Raw genomic sequence first — 17,114 nt, forward strand, 5'->3', positions numbered from 1 at the left:
ACAAAAATCTATTATTAACGAGAATGTGTCATCATCTGCCCCTGAAATGTTCGTTCAAACCACGTTATCACAAACAGAATCCTTGAGTTGCGTTTATCAGGCTATAGCTTGTCGTGTGTTCCTACTTTTAGAACCAGGTAACTCGTTTGTATTCGTACAAAATTCATTCTGGACGTATTCATTACTTTTTAGCTTCACAGCGTTTCATTTGGTGTGAAAGATATTGTAAACACTGCGCTCGGCCTTGATGCGACGATATCTGTGGATTTAGCCTTGGCGAGTTGACAGGTGGACGTCTGCGATTATTGACAAACACAGTGGTGGTAGGTCCTTTGTTTTGTTACGGCAGGTCGAAAACCGAGGGCTGTAGGGATGCTGTTTATCGGAATGGTTTGCTGAATTATTAGTGGATTCACAAGGTAAATGTGTTTTTCACCTTCTATTTAACCTGCAATCTGTCAGCAGCTTCTCAGTTATAATAGTTCTTAAGTTGTTGGAAGTGTATTTCACTCATTCTAACCACTTCAGGGAACATTTCTTGTGAACGCCTTTGTTAACAATAAAGCAAAAATTCGCTTATAAACCCAAGGCCCAGAAGCTTGGCTGCAATTCTGATCGCCTAGAAAGTGAAAATAGACATATGACAGCCTCTAACAGCAGTTTGACGACTCGTGTGTATTCCGTCTGCTGCGAGAAATCTTTTTTTTTTTTTATGAAAGACTTACATTTAATACTGTTGTTACACTAGGTAACGTACATATTTGCAACGTAGTGGCATTATTTCTTCGCTCGATGAAATATTTATTGGAGAGAGATCACAAGCAATATGTTAATAAATATAATTTTCGTTTGCGACTACTGACGTTGTTCCATATTACCTGACTAAATTATTTGTATTTGTATGCCTGAAATGCACTTTTTCTTTTGATGAATATATTGGTTGATGTTGTGTGTTTGCTTCGTTTTTGCAATCGCACTGGCGTCATCAACATATCTGCACACCAGTTGAGAAGCAGCATGGGAGATATCACTCCTTTACAACAACTAAAAGTGAATATATCCAATTGGTCGTTCTGCTTGAAGCACAGTTACGTTTGATTGCATGTGATTCTTTAGTTACACATGTGATTGCTTAGTTTTTTATGTTTGTGATGCCGAGGATCAGCTTTATATTGTTTGAGTGCCAGCATACTCTACACTCTTGCAATCATATAGTGCTTTCCTGAAATGTTTAGGACTATAGTTCTATATTCGCTGTTTTTATTTATTTATTTTTAACACTTGTTAAGTGTAGATGATGTAGTGACAAAGGTTTCTCTCATTGCATTTCTTAAAGAAATTTTTGTTGTCTGTTGTAATCTAAGTCTTTTGAAGTTAATTTTAGTGAACTGTTAAATTCATGATGAAAATACTTTTTATGTGATTTATTCAAATCTTATTTTGTTAGAAAAATGCGGTATGTTGTTAGAAACAAGACACATTGTCACTTTAGGACAAGTCTTAGATATTCCACTTGAAGGAACCCTCACTTTTCATACTAGCTTAGAGGTTTTATTCATTTGTTTATTTATTTGCATCTTTCACAGAAAGCATATATAGCAAATATTTGCTGCAAGTAATTTGGATGAGAGATGTATGTATGTCAGTGCACAGTGATTAGTGTATAGCTGTCCTTGCTTGCTAGGTGCTAATTATGAATGCAACAGCAGAATTAAATAGGATTTCCCTTAGAATCTTTACACTGAATTGTTATTTCTGGTTATTACACATTGTTTTGGTAGAGTTGGCATATATAGGAATTTTTTAAATTATGCTCTACTATTTTTGTTGAAGTAAGTACACATTAAATGTGCGTAATTGTGCCCTGTGTCACAAGTTTGATGACAGTAATAAGCCTTGCCAATTTTCAGGTACGTCTTTTCTTGCAACATAGGAATTATTTAATTGTGGAAGAATTTTACAAGCAGGAAAAAGTTAATAAGCCTTAACAATTTCACAGTCAATTTCTTTCATTGTGAGCAATGATGCATTATCACTTAATTTAAAAGCAAGTTCTACCAGTTTCTTTTTGTTTACAGACGTAGGGTACTTATGCAGACAATGGAGGGAAATTAATTGTATCAGATTATGAGAATTTTTTTTGTTGAATTCCCCCCACTTAAAATGCAGAGACATATATAAAGTTACTGAAGTACTTGGCAGTTAGAAGAATGTTCCAGTTATAAGTAAACTATAATTGTGCAGGATCCTGTAATAATAATTCATGTTCTGTGCTGTTATTTTGTTGAGTCCTCCACCTTTATCTTATTGATTATTGATAGATCTCTTTCGTTCATAAACCATACATGCACGATACTTACGTATACACTTCACAGGATTTAACAGGTTCATTCAAAAGGTGGAAAATAAATTGAACAGTGCATAGCACACAAAAATTTGTTTATTAGTGAAGAAATTATAAACTGCAGCAGTTACGAACAGATAAGTAACCTTGTTGACATATGCAAAACCACTGTTTTCCATTTATCATGAGATTAGGAAATCAAATAATTGTACTGCATGTAAGTCTAAATGATTGATTTTCCAAAAACTGTGAATAGAGGAAAGAAACTGATTGTCAGGTGTACAACATATATGTAGATGCTATTAATACTTTACTGAGTGCCAGTGTAACACTTCTAAAGTATAGTTTCTACCACAAAATTTTTATAGAGCAAGGTGTAACAGCGGGCAAAAGCTCAGATCATTTTCATTGAGACTGTAATTCAAATACCTATCTTTCTATACTGAGCTAAATTTTCTGTTGGTCTCCAAATAACATAAACAAGTATGAAGGTGGTTTTGTCAGTAAAGCTATGACTGATTTTCTGCCATATTTTGTAAGTTGAGCAGTGATATGTTTCACATGATCTTTATATTGAGTGAGTGCCTCATTTCACAACCGCTTGTTACAATATCATATTTTCCAGACCTGTATCTGGAAAGATAGACAAAGGTGGCCAAGTGTTAAGGCACTTGACACTTACCCTTAGAGGATGGCAATTTAATTAAATTCATATCGCTGAAGAAAAATCCTGGGGTATTGCCTTTAGAAGAGCACAGCCAATTTCCTTCCACTTCCCTTCTCAGTCTGAGCTAGCCCTCCATTTTTAATGATCTTTCCACTGACCAGACATCAAATGCCACTTTTCCTTTGTCTTTCTGTCATTGGACAGATATTTGTATTCAAAGGAATCAAGATGGCATAGTGGGTAAAATTTTGAGCTTATATTCACTTTGACAAGTTTTCAGTGCGGTGCATGTTGAATCTATTTCAGGTTTCACAGAGTTTTTCTAAAAGCAACAGTGGCTCCTTTAGAATGGTTGTGACCAGTTTTCTGGTCTATTCTTGTGTGGCTGAGATTGTGCTTTTATAATTTGATATTGAAGTCTATCCTTACCTTTCAAAAAGCATCAAGAGAAAGGGGGGTGGGGATAGGGATGATGTGTTGACTGTCAGTGACCACCAATTTTTGTCCATCATTTTATATTGTCTTGCCAATTATGGGATTCATCCATCATAAATATTTCCAGGAAACCCGACTGGACCACTTGCTGTGGGAAAAAAATAGTGTAGACTTGGATACTTGCTTCATCAAACACGATCTTTCGATCCACTGTTCTAAAATCACTGCTTTCTGATTCTGGAGATGGAAACATCCTTTCAAAATAGGCCCCTATATACACAAGACTCTTAATCATTCAGCTGGTTATAATTTATGCTGGTTTGTACCATTTTTGCTTAAGTCACTGTATTCCCCAATCCTCTTTTGTATTTCAATTCTTTTCTGCTTCACTGTCTACAAATATCTCTCTCCTTGCACAATATTTACCTTGTTTACTTTTTTCTATCATGTCACACAGGTTTCTTGCCCTATTGGATGCTTTTATTTTTGTGACTTTATCTGTCCTTTCAGACTTATCCATTACTGGTACTGACATCTCATGATTGGTATCTTGTAATCTGAAACTTAGGAGTCACTTATTCTTCCTTTGCACATCTCTCTCTCTCTCTCTCTCTCTCTCTCTCTCTCTCTCTCTCTCTCTTACTGTGTGTGTGTGTGTGTGTGTGTGTGTGTGTGTGTGTGTGTGTGTGTGTGTCTTTCTCTTTTCATCTGTGATATGGAATGTCTTTTTTCATTTATTCTTGCTTATGAACTACCCTCCTTTCCATTTTTTCTTACCTAAACAGTTATGTGCATAACAGCTTGTTGTTTCAGGTCTTAAAGCACTGCTAGAAGTGAAAGTAAGACACAGAAAAAAAATCTTAGGACTGGCCAAGCATCAGACCTTAAACTTTGTTAATTTGTGATGAAGCACTATTTAAAATATCTGTGACCTGTGTCAAGTTAGTTACTATACCTATTAAATCATCCAAGCTCTCTCTTAAGTTTATTTTCATGTATTGGGCAGTAGCTTTAAAAAGCTTGTGGAAATGTGGATCCCATCGTAATAATAGCCCACATACAGGTATAGTTGTTTCTCTGGCAAATTGGAGAAGTAACATACCAGTCCCGACCAGGCATTAGATGGAGAAAGGACACCACATTATCCATTTAATTTGTCCTGAAGATTGTGTTATAAGCACCAACTGGGTTCTGTTAAATGTGCTGTATTATTGTCAGATCTGCAGCCAGATTCTACAGTAATATTGACAAAATTTTTCAGTGGTTCATCTGGCTGCCATCTTTCTGGTGAGTGTTAGCAACCATTACTCTTACCTAAAGATGAAGGATATAAGGACTGCTGAAGTATTGTGTCAAGATGTCGGTATAACCGGGCTGCAGACCTGTCAAGAATATAATCAATTAATATGCTGGGAAAGTTCATTTAGTCACATCTGTTACCTGTTATTTGTATTTTATTGGTTAATGTTTTGTTAATACTGAAGTTGTGTTAAATGTAGCTGAGGGTGGAAGAGAATGGTGGAGCCAAGGAATTAGTAAGGAAATAAATTAAAAATATTAACGACTGTCTAATATTAACGAAAAATATGTTGTCTATGTACTGTTCCATGCATGTATATGTAACTGATGATTAATTCCTATAAGGTTTAAGTAAAGGAAGTTTCGAGAGCTTATCCAGCATCTGAGTGGGGGTGGGGGTGGAAGACGTTATTTTCATGGAAGGGTAAAGGTAATGAAGCACAATTTCACACAAAAAAAACTTCAAACTGTTGAAAGCAGATAGTATAGTTCATATGAGTTTTGTACATACTGTTTTATTGTCAGCTAGGTAACATGCAGATATCTTCTACATCCACATTTTTAATAGTTTCTGATATTGATTGTTACACCCTTCTTCATCTGTTTCGGTATAGGGTCAGCAAGGTTATTAACAGATTTGGCATGATTAATTTAAGGGGCGCGTCAGATACACGTCCTGTCGTTATTGCGGTGTCCCCTCGGATGGGATATGTGTACCTCAACTGTCTGCTTGTAGTGTTATCCATGTAAAAACGAGAGAAAGTTTTTTAAATGTTTGCTTATCGAGTACCAGCCTGGTATTTAGATAGTGGGATGTGGGAAACCACCTAAAAACTACATTGAGGCTGGCCAGCGCACCTACCGTCGTCCTTAATCCGCCTGGCGGATACGCTTCGGTCCGGCGCATCTCCCCGTCCCGGAAACGGCGCTTTAGCGCGCACTGCTATTCAGGCGGGTACATTGGCTGATAACAGGAAAAATAAAGTCGGGAATTGAAGGTACAGCGCTACTGGAAGCATTAACAACCTAGATCCGTCTGACATTTTCAGGTTTAGGGAGAACAGTGGCGAATGGCGAAACAGTTCCAGGATTTAACGATAAATAGTTGTGGATACCCTTGTTAATAGTTTGTATCCATTATTTCTTGTTCTTCAGACTGGTGGTGAATTGATACACGTCTGCTTGTGTAGAGGGATTCAATTCGGTTTGCAAATGTCTTTTTTTTCTGTGGCGATGGAGCGCTGTGGGCAGCTACCGTCTGTTGTCCATCTTTGGATACAACCATTCTTCCCATGTCTTCTGACTGGTTTTGTGTGGGCTGTCACGAATTCATACATCTCAGAGGAGCACTTCCACCCAAAGTCCTCAATTATTTGTTGGATATGTTCCAACCTGTCTTCCTCTACAGTTTTTATCCTCTACTGTTCCCAGAAGCTTCGAGGTCTTCCCGCATGTCCTGTCATTCTGTCCTTTCTTCTTGTCAGTGTTTTCCACATGTTCCTATCTTCGCCGATTCTACGGAGAACCTCCTCATTTCTTATCTTATCAGTAAACCTAATTTTCAATATCTTTCTATAGCACCGCACACGCTGGTGTTCCCTTTTTTCCCGCGGTCCATGATTCACTACCAGTTTAACGACCTCCTTTGTTACCCACAATTGTATGACCATTAATTGTAATTAATTGCATTGGGTAAAAAAGATTGGCCGGGTCTAGAGGTAGTTTTAAAGAAAAATTACTCATCTAGTTTTTTGAGGATCTCCTTCAATCCATGGCTTGAATTTCTTCTGTCTACAACCTGATAGGTTGAGCTGTTTCTTGAACAACGTAGACGACAAACTGATTCGTAAGTAATTTTCGTATTTAATAGTCCTAGATGCCTTGCTGTCATTCCATTTGTACGCAACTCGAATTTACAATTTGTCCAGTAGCTGAGCACAGCAGAAATATCTTTACATCGCTCCTTCTTTCCTTCCCGCCAGAAAAAGAAAAACAAACACACTCGCACCCTGTTAACATCGTTCCAAAGTACATCAGTAAAGATATAATGAAACTAAGCTCTCAGCGTACAATCTCGGAAATTTCGTCCTCCAATTAAAGTCGACGGTTGATATTAGTAGAGGTATTTCGGTTAGGAATGGCCTCTTTGTATTGGCCCAGACCTCGCCTAATAGGTAAATAGCATGAACTCCTGTCCACGCTCTCGTATACTGAAATACGCCCTTAGCCATCTGTGCGAGTTTCTTCCCGTAGTAAAATTTTTAAGTTTGTGGTAAGAGCCTGTGAGACCAAACTGCTGAGGTCATCGGTCCTTAAGCTTACACACTGCTTAATCTGACATACGCTAAGGATAACACACACACCATGCCCGAGGGAGGACTGGAACTTCCGACGGGGGGAGCCACGCGAACCGTGACAAGGCGCCCGAGACCTCGCGGCTTTCAAACGGTCTCTGAAGGTCATTTATCTGGTGAGAAGTATCTGGACACTACTATGTAATGCGGAAGCGACCACCAGACGTCACGAGAAGCAATCCCGCCGTCATAAAATGAGGTAGGGAGTATCTGTTGGCAATAGATAGGCAGTAAAAGCAGAATGGGTCGCTCAGAAGAACTCTGTGACGTAAAAGGTGGACCAGTCACTGGATGTCATGTGAAAAATGATCCATCAGTGATATATCAGCTCTTCTAAAGCTGCCTCTGCTGTTGACGATGTGACTGTGAAGTGGCGAAAGGACAACAACAGCGAAACCAAGGTCAGGCAGACCTAATATACTGACGAAGAGGAACCGTCGAACGTTGCGGAGATTGGCTGTAAAAAATCGCATGAAATCAGCGGATCACTCCTCATTCTAAAGTGCTACCAGCACTCCAGGTAGTACAACGAATGTGCGTAGGGTGTGAAAAAGAAAGGGCTGCAGTGGTTGAGCAGCAACTCAGAAGCCACACTATATACTCAATGTTGAGCGACGCTTGAGGTGGTGTAAAGAGCGATGCTACTGAACAGTGGATGGCTGTAAACGAGTAATATGGAGTGATGAATGATGAATCACTTTTCAGGCAATGTGTGTATTTCTGAACTAACACTTTCTTTTTTATCCCATCCATTTTGAATCACCCTGTATGTAGTGGTTTACATTTTTCATTGTTTTCATTGTGTGTTTCAATGCATTCGTCAATCTGTTTCCAGGTTGAGTCCTGTTTATATTTTACTATTCGTTCTGCTGCACCCTGTAGAAGTGCCTTTTTGATTGCTTTGTTCCGCTGGTAACCCGCAGCGGAATCAGAACAAGTCCAGAAGCAGCCGCCTGGGTTTATCTCAGTGTTGTTCGGGAAGGTCGTCGAGTGGACTGACCGGAAACAGCAGGGCTATGTCGTCGCTGTCGGGAAAAAGTGGGTCAGGTTGTAGAGCCTTATCTCATGCGCCAGCTATTTCCAGCACCCATCGTCACTTTCCACAGTGTCCATTGGCGGTATCAGCTTCTCTTAGGTAATTAGGCACTGTAGCGCCTAAAAAAGTTCAAATAGACACTTTACTATTTTGTTTCATTTTCGTGGCAAATCCTCACAACACATGGGTCGGGATTGAACGAAGAAGCCATACGTCTTAAATCGTTAAGAAATGAGAATTACTGACCTGCACAACGCGGAAATGTGTGATATATTTTCATACCTCATTTTTACTGTGCTCTGTTTATAGTGAAACAATAATAAAAGCTATTGTTTCCTTTTTCATATGGTAGCGGTTTATAGCAGGACTAGCGTAGCTTCCGCTGCTTCGCTCGCGTAGATTGTGTGGTCTACACAGTTTTTTTTTTTTTTAGTCGAAATTTTATGTTCACAAATTGCAACACCTTCTGAACTTTTCATGCCAGTTAAAGGCCATAGAAGCGTGGTCTTTTCCGAATGTACTTCTGACCAAAAAGCGATTCTGGTAGCTGTATTCCAAGCTTTTTGTTAATTGTGCTTTTTGCGTTCTAGTGGTGATATTTCCACAGAAACTTTCACCTCCCAACACATATGTCTTTCTATATAACTGTGAAGTGAAATACTAGTTTTCATAGATTTAGCTTTAAAAATTTATCACAAAGGAAATATTTTCGTAAAAATTTTCATAGGGATTGAATTTCCAAAAACATCAAACACGTAGTTTTATTTCTAACAGGCAGCCAAATACAAATTTTCGTAGATTTATATTTGAAAACGCTTTCATAATGAGATAATTTTATAAACATTTTCATGCCCTATTTCAGTCCCGTAGGGGGTTAAATATCCAAAAACACGGAAACGCGTGCCTATTTTTTATTTTTAACTGAGAAGTCAAATACCAGTTTTCATAGCATCGTTAAAAATGCTTTAGTAGCGCTTTAATAATGATTTATTTTCAAAAATCTTTCACTCACTAATTTACCACCTTACTGATTGCGTTTCCAAAAATGCTCTAACACGATACCACAGTTCATCAAGAGTAGTGACTAGCGTATTGTGACGAGCCAGTTGCTCGGCCACCATTGACCAGACGTTTTCAGTTGATGAGAGATATGGAGAGTGTGCTGGCCAGGGCAGCAGTCGAACATTTTCTGTATCCAGAAAGGCCCGTACAACATGCGGTCGTGTATCATCCTGCTGAAATGTAGGGTAACTAGTTACTACATTGTGAAATGCCAAATGATTGTGTCGTACGAAAATAACAGAATTTCATTAAATCGCTGAATGTCTTAGACAATTCACTACTTTTCCACGGTACCGTGTAAGGTGTACATACTTTTATGTACTTATTAATTATCACACAATTTGTGGAAGTTGTGCATATAATCATCAGAGCTGTACCGAGCTGATCCTGATTTCCCCCCCCCCCCCCCCCCCCTCACCACCGTCTACCCTCTTACTCGTTTATCCATGTTTCAGCAATTTTTCTATGCAGATTTAGCAACTTTTATAATTTTGTGAGTAGGTTTAATGAAATAAAGCGTTATTGAAAAATACGTCTTAAATATATTAACTATACTGTTGAAAATGTCGCACACGACAAATTAACTGTGTTACAGTAGTAAGTAAATTAAAAATTGTACAAACTTTAAAAAAGATTGAAAATAAAACAAAATTAATGCTCTTCTGTTTATGACAGCTACTGTATATTGTTGTAATAAGGAACAGATATTATTTGCTCCTCCTAACTATTAACAGTGTATAATCATACGAAATAATAAACGACTGTAATTAGTAATTAAGAAAATAGCTCCATCCAGAAATGGTGTTTTTATTATGATTCCACACTGCATTTCCTTTCTTTGACCGAAGAAAATGCATTTATTATTTGATTGACTACGATTAGTGGCAGAGCGTACGTATGTTACACGAGGGTTCATATTAGATGAACAGGGTATATCTGTCCATGGAGACACCGAGTATCAAAACTTGTAATATTTTTCGGGTTCGGAAGGCTTGTACTTGAATTCTTTTTTATTTACACAGCATATCGAACCCATCGAAACTTTGGAGCAGCAAAAGTATTGGCTGTATGGTCACCCCTTCACCCTTTTTCCTTTGATCGTCACATATCGCTCAAGTCCTCAGTCGGATGAAAACAAGGAACATCAGAAGCCTTCGACTTATAATCGTGTCTCATTCATCACCCACTCGCCGAACTTTGAATTCCGATAACAGCATAATGAAGCAGCAGCAAGAACTCCAATGTTGAACATGAGCGAGCTGTTTAGGCGGCAGTTGAGTGAATCAGGCGCACCCATGCCACGTAAACCGTGTTAGTGACAGACGTCTGTTCCGTAGTAATCGTTTTTTTTTTAATGATGCTATTTAGAATAAATGACGCTGTAGAAAACACAGTGACAAAAGCGTGTGTGCACTGTTGAGGGTCGAGAGAAGTATTCTTTTCTTAGTCAGCAGATAGGAGCACAAGGGGTGGAAGAACTCACGCGCCCCTACGGGTTAATTCTTCAACCGTCTTTCTTTCTTGTTTTTGTTTTTTTCCAGTGAGTTTTTGCGCCTCGTCTGTGCGTGCTCCCTTGGCGGCGTCCTTTGCCGCGGCCCTGCTAATCGCAGTCATCAGATTTTCGATTATTGGGTTAGTTTATACGTTTGTAGTGTTTTTCCAAAAGTTTGATAAACACAGCAGACACACATGACAGAGACTTTAGTCATCAATAGCACATTCTCCTTCACTATTTACAAAATGGTTCAAATGGCTCTGAGCTCTATGGGACTTAACATCTATGGTCATCAGTCCCCTAGAACTTAGAACTACTTAAACCTAACTAACCTAAGGACATCACATAATACCCAGTCATCACGAGGCAGAGAAAATCCCTGACCCCGCCGGGAATCGAACCCGGGAACACTATTTACAACCGTCTGCCAACGCCGGGATATGTTTTCGATTCCACGAATGTAGAAATCACTTGGTTTTGAGGCGAAAAACTCGTCATGTTCAGAGCGCATTATCATCAGGAAGGAAGTTCCTTGAAGATTGTTCGATAGAGAGCGGAAAGGGTGAAAAACTGATGGTTCAAGATCAGGTGAATAAGGTGGGTCGGAGTGATTCCCAGCCCAGCACTTGTATAGTGTTTTTGTCAGATTCGTAGTATGCAGGTGGAAGTTACCGTGGAGTAAGATAACTTCACGCATTCTCCCTGCTCGTTGTCCTTGGATTGCGTCTGCAAGGCGTCTCTGTTGTTGACAATAAGAATCAGCTATAATGGTTACTCCTCGGCGAAGCAATTCGTAGTATACCACACAATCAATGTTCCACCAGATGCATTACATTACCTTTTTTGGATGCGCGCAACTCTTTGTACGAGGAGTTGCTGCTTTGTTTGTCCCCTACCATTTCTTTCTTTCCCTCATTTCACCATAATGACACCACCTCTCGCCACCAGTAACGATACAGGCTAGGGATAGTCAATCTTGTTCACGAGCCAACTGATGAAGAGCAAGCGGAGATGCGCGTATGACCCCCCTTTAATTTTTGGCTTAGCGGTATCCATACACTTGGTTTTTTGAACCTTAACCGTTGCGTGCAAAAGTCGCACGATGGTGGAACGATCACAGTTCATCACATTTGCCAGTTCTCGAGGACACTGGCGGGGATCATTGTCGATTAATGCGTTCAAATCATTTTCATCAATCCCCAGAAATGTTCCTGAACGTGGAGATTCACTAAATGACAGAAACCTCTTTAAAACGAGAAAACCATTTTCGTGCCGTGATGTGTCCAACGGCATCATCCCACAGACACGGCGCAAATGTTTCTGGCTGCCTCCGCTGCTGTCGTTCCTCTGTTGGTTGACTCATACAGAAGAATATGCCTGAAATGTTCCAATTTCTCCAGTTGGCATTTCGTAGTCGAGCGTCGACAGCTCCACTCTCTATCTCGAAATGACAAAATGACAATGTGTAAACTCAAATAGCAACAGTGAACTACAAATAAAAAATGACAATCCTTAATTACACTACTGACCATTAAAATTGCTACACCAAGGAGAAATGCGGATGATAAACGGGTATTCATTGGACAAATATATTATACTAGAACTGACATGTGATTACACTTTCACGCAATTTGGGTGCATAGATCCTGAGAAATCAGTACCCAGAACAACCACCTCTGGCCATAATAAAGGCCTTGATACGCCTGGGCATTGAGTCAAACAGAGCCTGGATGGCGTGTACAGGTACAGCTACCCATGCAGCTTCAACACGATACCACAATTCATCAAGAGTAGTGACTGGCGTGTTGTGACGAGCCAGTTGCTCGGCCACCATTGACCGGACGTTTTCAATTGGTGAGAGATCTGGAGAATGTGCTGGCCAAGGCAGCAGTCGAACATTTTCTGTATCCAGAAAGGCCCGTACAGGACCTGCAACATGCGGCCGTGCATTATCCTGCTGAAATGTAGAGTTTCGTAGGGATGGAATGAAGGGTAGAGCAACGGGCCGTAACACATCTGAAATGTAACGTCCACTGTTCAAAGTGCTGTCAGTGCGAACAAGAGGTGACCGAGACGTGTAACCAGTGACACCCCATACCATCACGCCGGGTGATATGCCAGTATGGCGACGACGACTACACGCTTCCAATGTGCGTTCACCGCGATGTCGCCAAACACGGATGCGACCATCATGATGCTGTAAACAGAACCTGTATTAATCCGAAAAAATGACGTTTTGCCATTCGTGCACCCAGGTTCGTCGTTGAGTACATCATCGCAGGCGCTCCTGTCCGTGATGCAGCGTCAAGGGTAACCGCAGTAATGGTCTCCGAGCTCATAGTCCATGCTGCTGCATGCGTCGTCGAACTGTCCGTGCAGATTGTTGTTGTCTTGCAAACGTCCCCATTTGTTGTCTCAGGGATCGAGCCGTGGCTTCACGATCCGTTACAGCCATGCGGATAAGATGCCTGTTTTCTCGACTGATAGTGATACGAGGCCGTTGGGATCCAGCACGGCGTTCCGTATTACGCTCCTGAACCCATGGATTCCATATTCTGCTAACAGTCATTGGATCTTGACCAACGCGAGCAGCAATGTCGCGATACGATAAACCGCAATCGCGATAGGCTATAATACGACCTTTATCAAAGTCGGAAACGTGATAGTATGCATTTCTCCTCCTTACACGAGGCATCACAACAACGTTTCTCCAGGCAACGCCGGTCAACTGCTGTTTGTGTATGAGAAATCGATTGGAAACTTTCCTCATGTCAGTACGTTGTAGGTGTCGCCACCGGTGCCAACCTTGTGTGAATACTCTGAAAAGCTAATCATTTGCATATTACAGCATCTTCTTCCTGTCGGTTAAATTTCGCGTCTGTAGCACGTCATCTTCGTGGTGTAGCAATTTTAATGGCCAGTAGTGTAAACCCTTAGCAACCGGAATACCAGCATGCAAAACAAAAACGCTACGAACTTGTCTACCAGCTTAATATTTGAGAACTCTGCGGAGCACACTGCCTCTGAGCGCTAGGCATGGTCAGGAGGGGCGTGAAGCGCGACATCAGGTTCACTTCATTCGACAGCGTATGAGGCTGCAGGCCATAGCTTTACCCTTACCCTAGGGGTGGAACGGGCGATAGTGTTGGCAGGTCAGGGATGAGCGCCAGACCGACTGCTGGACACCGTCCAAGGGCAGTCCCGTGTCTTCCTCAACTGGCGGCGCGTTTTCGCAGTGGTGGCAGCTACAAGTAGCGCACCGGCAGCTGTCGTCTGCAGTGCTTACATTCATCTGCGGATAATGAAATTGCAGCGCGAACGAATCAGATTGTCCAGGAATCCCGAGAGAGACACTAAGGCCGTCAGATTTCGGGCTTGGCTTTCCCGGTTGTCAAGAAACGTACTCCTCCGGACAGTCGAGTGCGACGTTCAATCTTCGTTAAAGCCCCTTGTACACGAGCGACTTTTTTGTTTCAAATGACCGCTCTTGGCAAGTCATTCCCGTGCAGCGCCCGTGGTGTTTTGTTCCTGTACTCACTATCGTCTATTACGATTAGTCGTTTTCATGTACACGTCAGCAACAAAACTTCATGTGTCGTGAGGGCTTGTGCTTTGTTGTATGGCACATGAATCGTGAAGTAACGACGTAGGGGACCACTTTTTGCAAAAAAATTGGAATACACTCACACATAGTGTGAAAAGAAATGGTAATAGAGGTCATTAATGGGCAAAGCATTTTGTACCTTGTTTTTCTTTCGTCAGGGGAATGCGTGGGTGGTTCAAAACATACTAACCAAATGAATCCAAGAGCGCCTTGGTGGCTAAGGCTATTTGCGGACGGACTGTCTCTTGCAGCAAGCGTACTTCTCTCGTCAGCATTCCCCTCCTTTTGTTTTAATGCTCCTTTTGAGTTTATGTTTAAGGGGCTCCGGAACGCCCTATACTTGCAATGTTAAAATAACGCTTATAAATGACATCTTTCCTCAAAGTATTTGAGGTAGGAAGTTGAACTTTTTACAGATTATTTATTGGCATATGGGCTACAACTTAACACAGGGATTTTACAAAATTTTAGTTCAGTTATTAAAGATGATTTTTTTTCAATTGTAATGAAAATTCACAACATTTTTTTGCAGTTTTTTATTTATATATTCAAAAATATACAGTTTTTTTGGAAAAAGGCTGTGTTAAATTATGCAGAAGGTACTGTGTAACATTTACTGAAAGTTTGAAACAAATATGTTTGGAAGATCCTTAGGAAACATGTAATTAGTATGAGAAAATAAAAGTTTTGAGAATCGAGCGACAAAGATTGGATTAACTTTTTGGTGCATTCCAGGTCCATAGGATGGATTATCTTCATCCTCTGCAAACTCCTCCTCCAGCTTCCTCTTGTTCCTCCTCCTGTTTACTCTTGCTTGTATTTCTAGACTCTTTACAGCCCTGACTGCAGCCCGAAGGCGTTCCTTGTTTAAAGCAAACATCGCTCGTACCATGTTAGAACCTATCTTCATTCCCATATTTCTAAATACCTTGCACATTACAATGTTGCCATCATTGAAAGTCGCAACAGCATCATACACACCAAAGTGAAGTGTTTCTATCCCAACAAATACAGTCTTGGGGATTCTCGACCATATAACACTATTTACACTTTCATTGGGGTTTTGAGTTTTTTCGTGAATACACTTTTTCAACAGTTCAGGTGCTGCTAAGTCTCTGAAAATAGGTTTTATCACCTCCATTATTGCATGAGGCAGACTATGCTTATGAGTGTACACTTCACCAGTTAGCAATCCTTTGTTATATTTACACCAACTGTCTTCTTCTTTGGGACACAAGCTATGTTGGGGATTTTCATCGGTTGAAGAAGTATGAAAAAAAAGAGCCCAAACAGCCTTCTTCATTTCGTCGACACTTTGTGTATTTTGCCTAATAGCCATTCCATAATAGTTCTGTATTTTGTCAATTACACTGTCAGTTAACCTTCCCTTCCCATCCAACCCTTTACCATGACTGAGTTTTTGTTTTTTGTACAAAGCTTTCAGTCGCCGAAGTCTTGTTCCCATTCGCTTCTGTACGTGTCCAATACACTCAAATTTCTGCACTACAACATCATCACCATAGGGCTTCAGTCCTTGAACATGTTTGAAACGTTTAGAATCACCGTCACCAAGGTAATTAACATATCGCACTTTATCACACGCCTCAGAACGCTGGAATATACTGGCAACACCAGCCACTTCCATTCCTCCGCTACTACCACTATAGTTAGCTTTGCAATTATTTTCATGTGTACCTTTATATTTTTGTGGACATCTACAATACTTTGATATTACTGCTACATCTAAAACTTTCCCTGTATACATACTGGTGGCAGATACTACACCATGAAGAGATGTGTGTCCCTGTTTATGCCAGGTACCATCGAACGCTGCAGTCAAATCTCTGTTACCATTATTTTCCATTACTGCCTCTTCCACAGCGTTCTTCATAGATTCTATACAGACATCTTCTACTTTAGACCCTATTAATTTATTATAGGTCGTAAACTTGGTTGGGGGATTTGGAAGATTCATGATGCCACAGAAAATTGCACCTGCAGTAGCACCCTTACCAACTGAACGCAAGGAATAAACAAATCTAATGTTGTGTTCGTAGATTTTGCTACCATTTTCTTCAGTTGCAGTTACTGCAACACTGTTCCAAAAGGTGGTCATGTATGTACACTTATCACATTTCAGTTGTATTTCACTAGCAAGTCCTACGTGCTTTATTATGGAGAGTTCCAGACCAACTTCACTACAATGAATACATCTTACACAGTTTGAAAAAATTCCTTTGAGAACCGACATATCAAATATTTCATTCACATCCGATTCGCCCATAAAACATTCATAGTTTTCATTCATTGAACCAAGCTTCTTCTGTGAAGTATTTTCTTTCCGACTTTGACTGCTATGGGCAGGTGTACTTGAGAGGTTAGGTTCACTCACTTGGTTATCGTCTTTATTGTTTACAGTAATAACACATACCTTTGGCTTTCCAACATTTCTCCATTTCTTAAAAGCCTTCAGAGGATTTCTAATAACTTTACTTTTACTCATTATTATACTTCAACAAAACAGAGACTCAAGAAACAGAATTAATTACGAATATTTTCGAGATAACGACAGAGTAAATAAACATGAAACAATCGACAATCACACCAGCGATATGTATTGAACCATCACAGGTTAGCCACAACACATACTTTATCTCACATCACTAAAATGTACCTGATGAACACGGACGTTAATAATAACACCATTTGACAGCAGTTTAACAGCGCCACAGTGGGTCACGCCCATGTAGAACACATTTCAAAAAAAAAAAAAATTAAAAATAGTTATTGTCTTCGGAATTGAATAAATTATATATCT

At 40.1% G+C, this 17,114-nt stretch overlaps 1 protein-coding gene across 3 annotated transcripts in view; it reads left to right on the forward strand.

Moving 5' to 3' along the window:
* Positions 1 to 283: 283 nt before the first annotated feature.
* The window catches only part of LOC124802476 (proton-coupled amino acid transporter-like protein pathetic), a 228,545-nt gene continuing 211,714 nt past the window's right edge, over positions 284 to 17,114 (forward strand). The window contains exon 1 of one of the 3 annotated variants that reach the window (XM_047263283.1): positions 284 to 419. Coding sequence is in view for 1 of the 3 variants with exons in the window: in XM_047263282.1 (XP_047119238.1) it covers positions 1,018 to 1,050 (33 nt within the window). In the remaining 2 variants the exon portion in view is untranslated. Of the gene's footprint in view, positions 420 to 1,005; positions 1,051 to 17,114 lie in introns of those variants that run through there. The other 2 variants (XM_047263279.1, XM_047263282.1) reach the window with 2 other exon arrangements.

Source organism: Schistocerca piceifrons, chromosome 6 (assembly GCF_021461385.2).
Source record: "Schistocerca piceifrons isolate TAMUIC-IGC-003096 chromosome 6, iqSchPice1.1, whole genome shotgun sequence".
NCBI lineage: Eukaryota > Metazoa > Arthropoda > Insecta > Orthoptera > Acrididae > Schistocerca > Schistocerca piceifrons.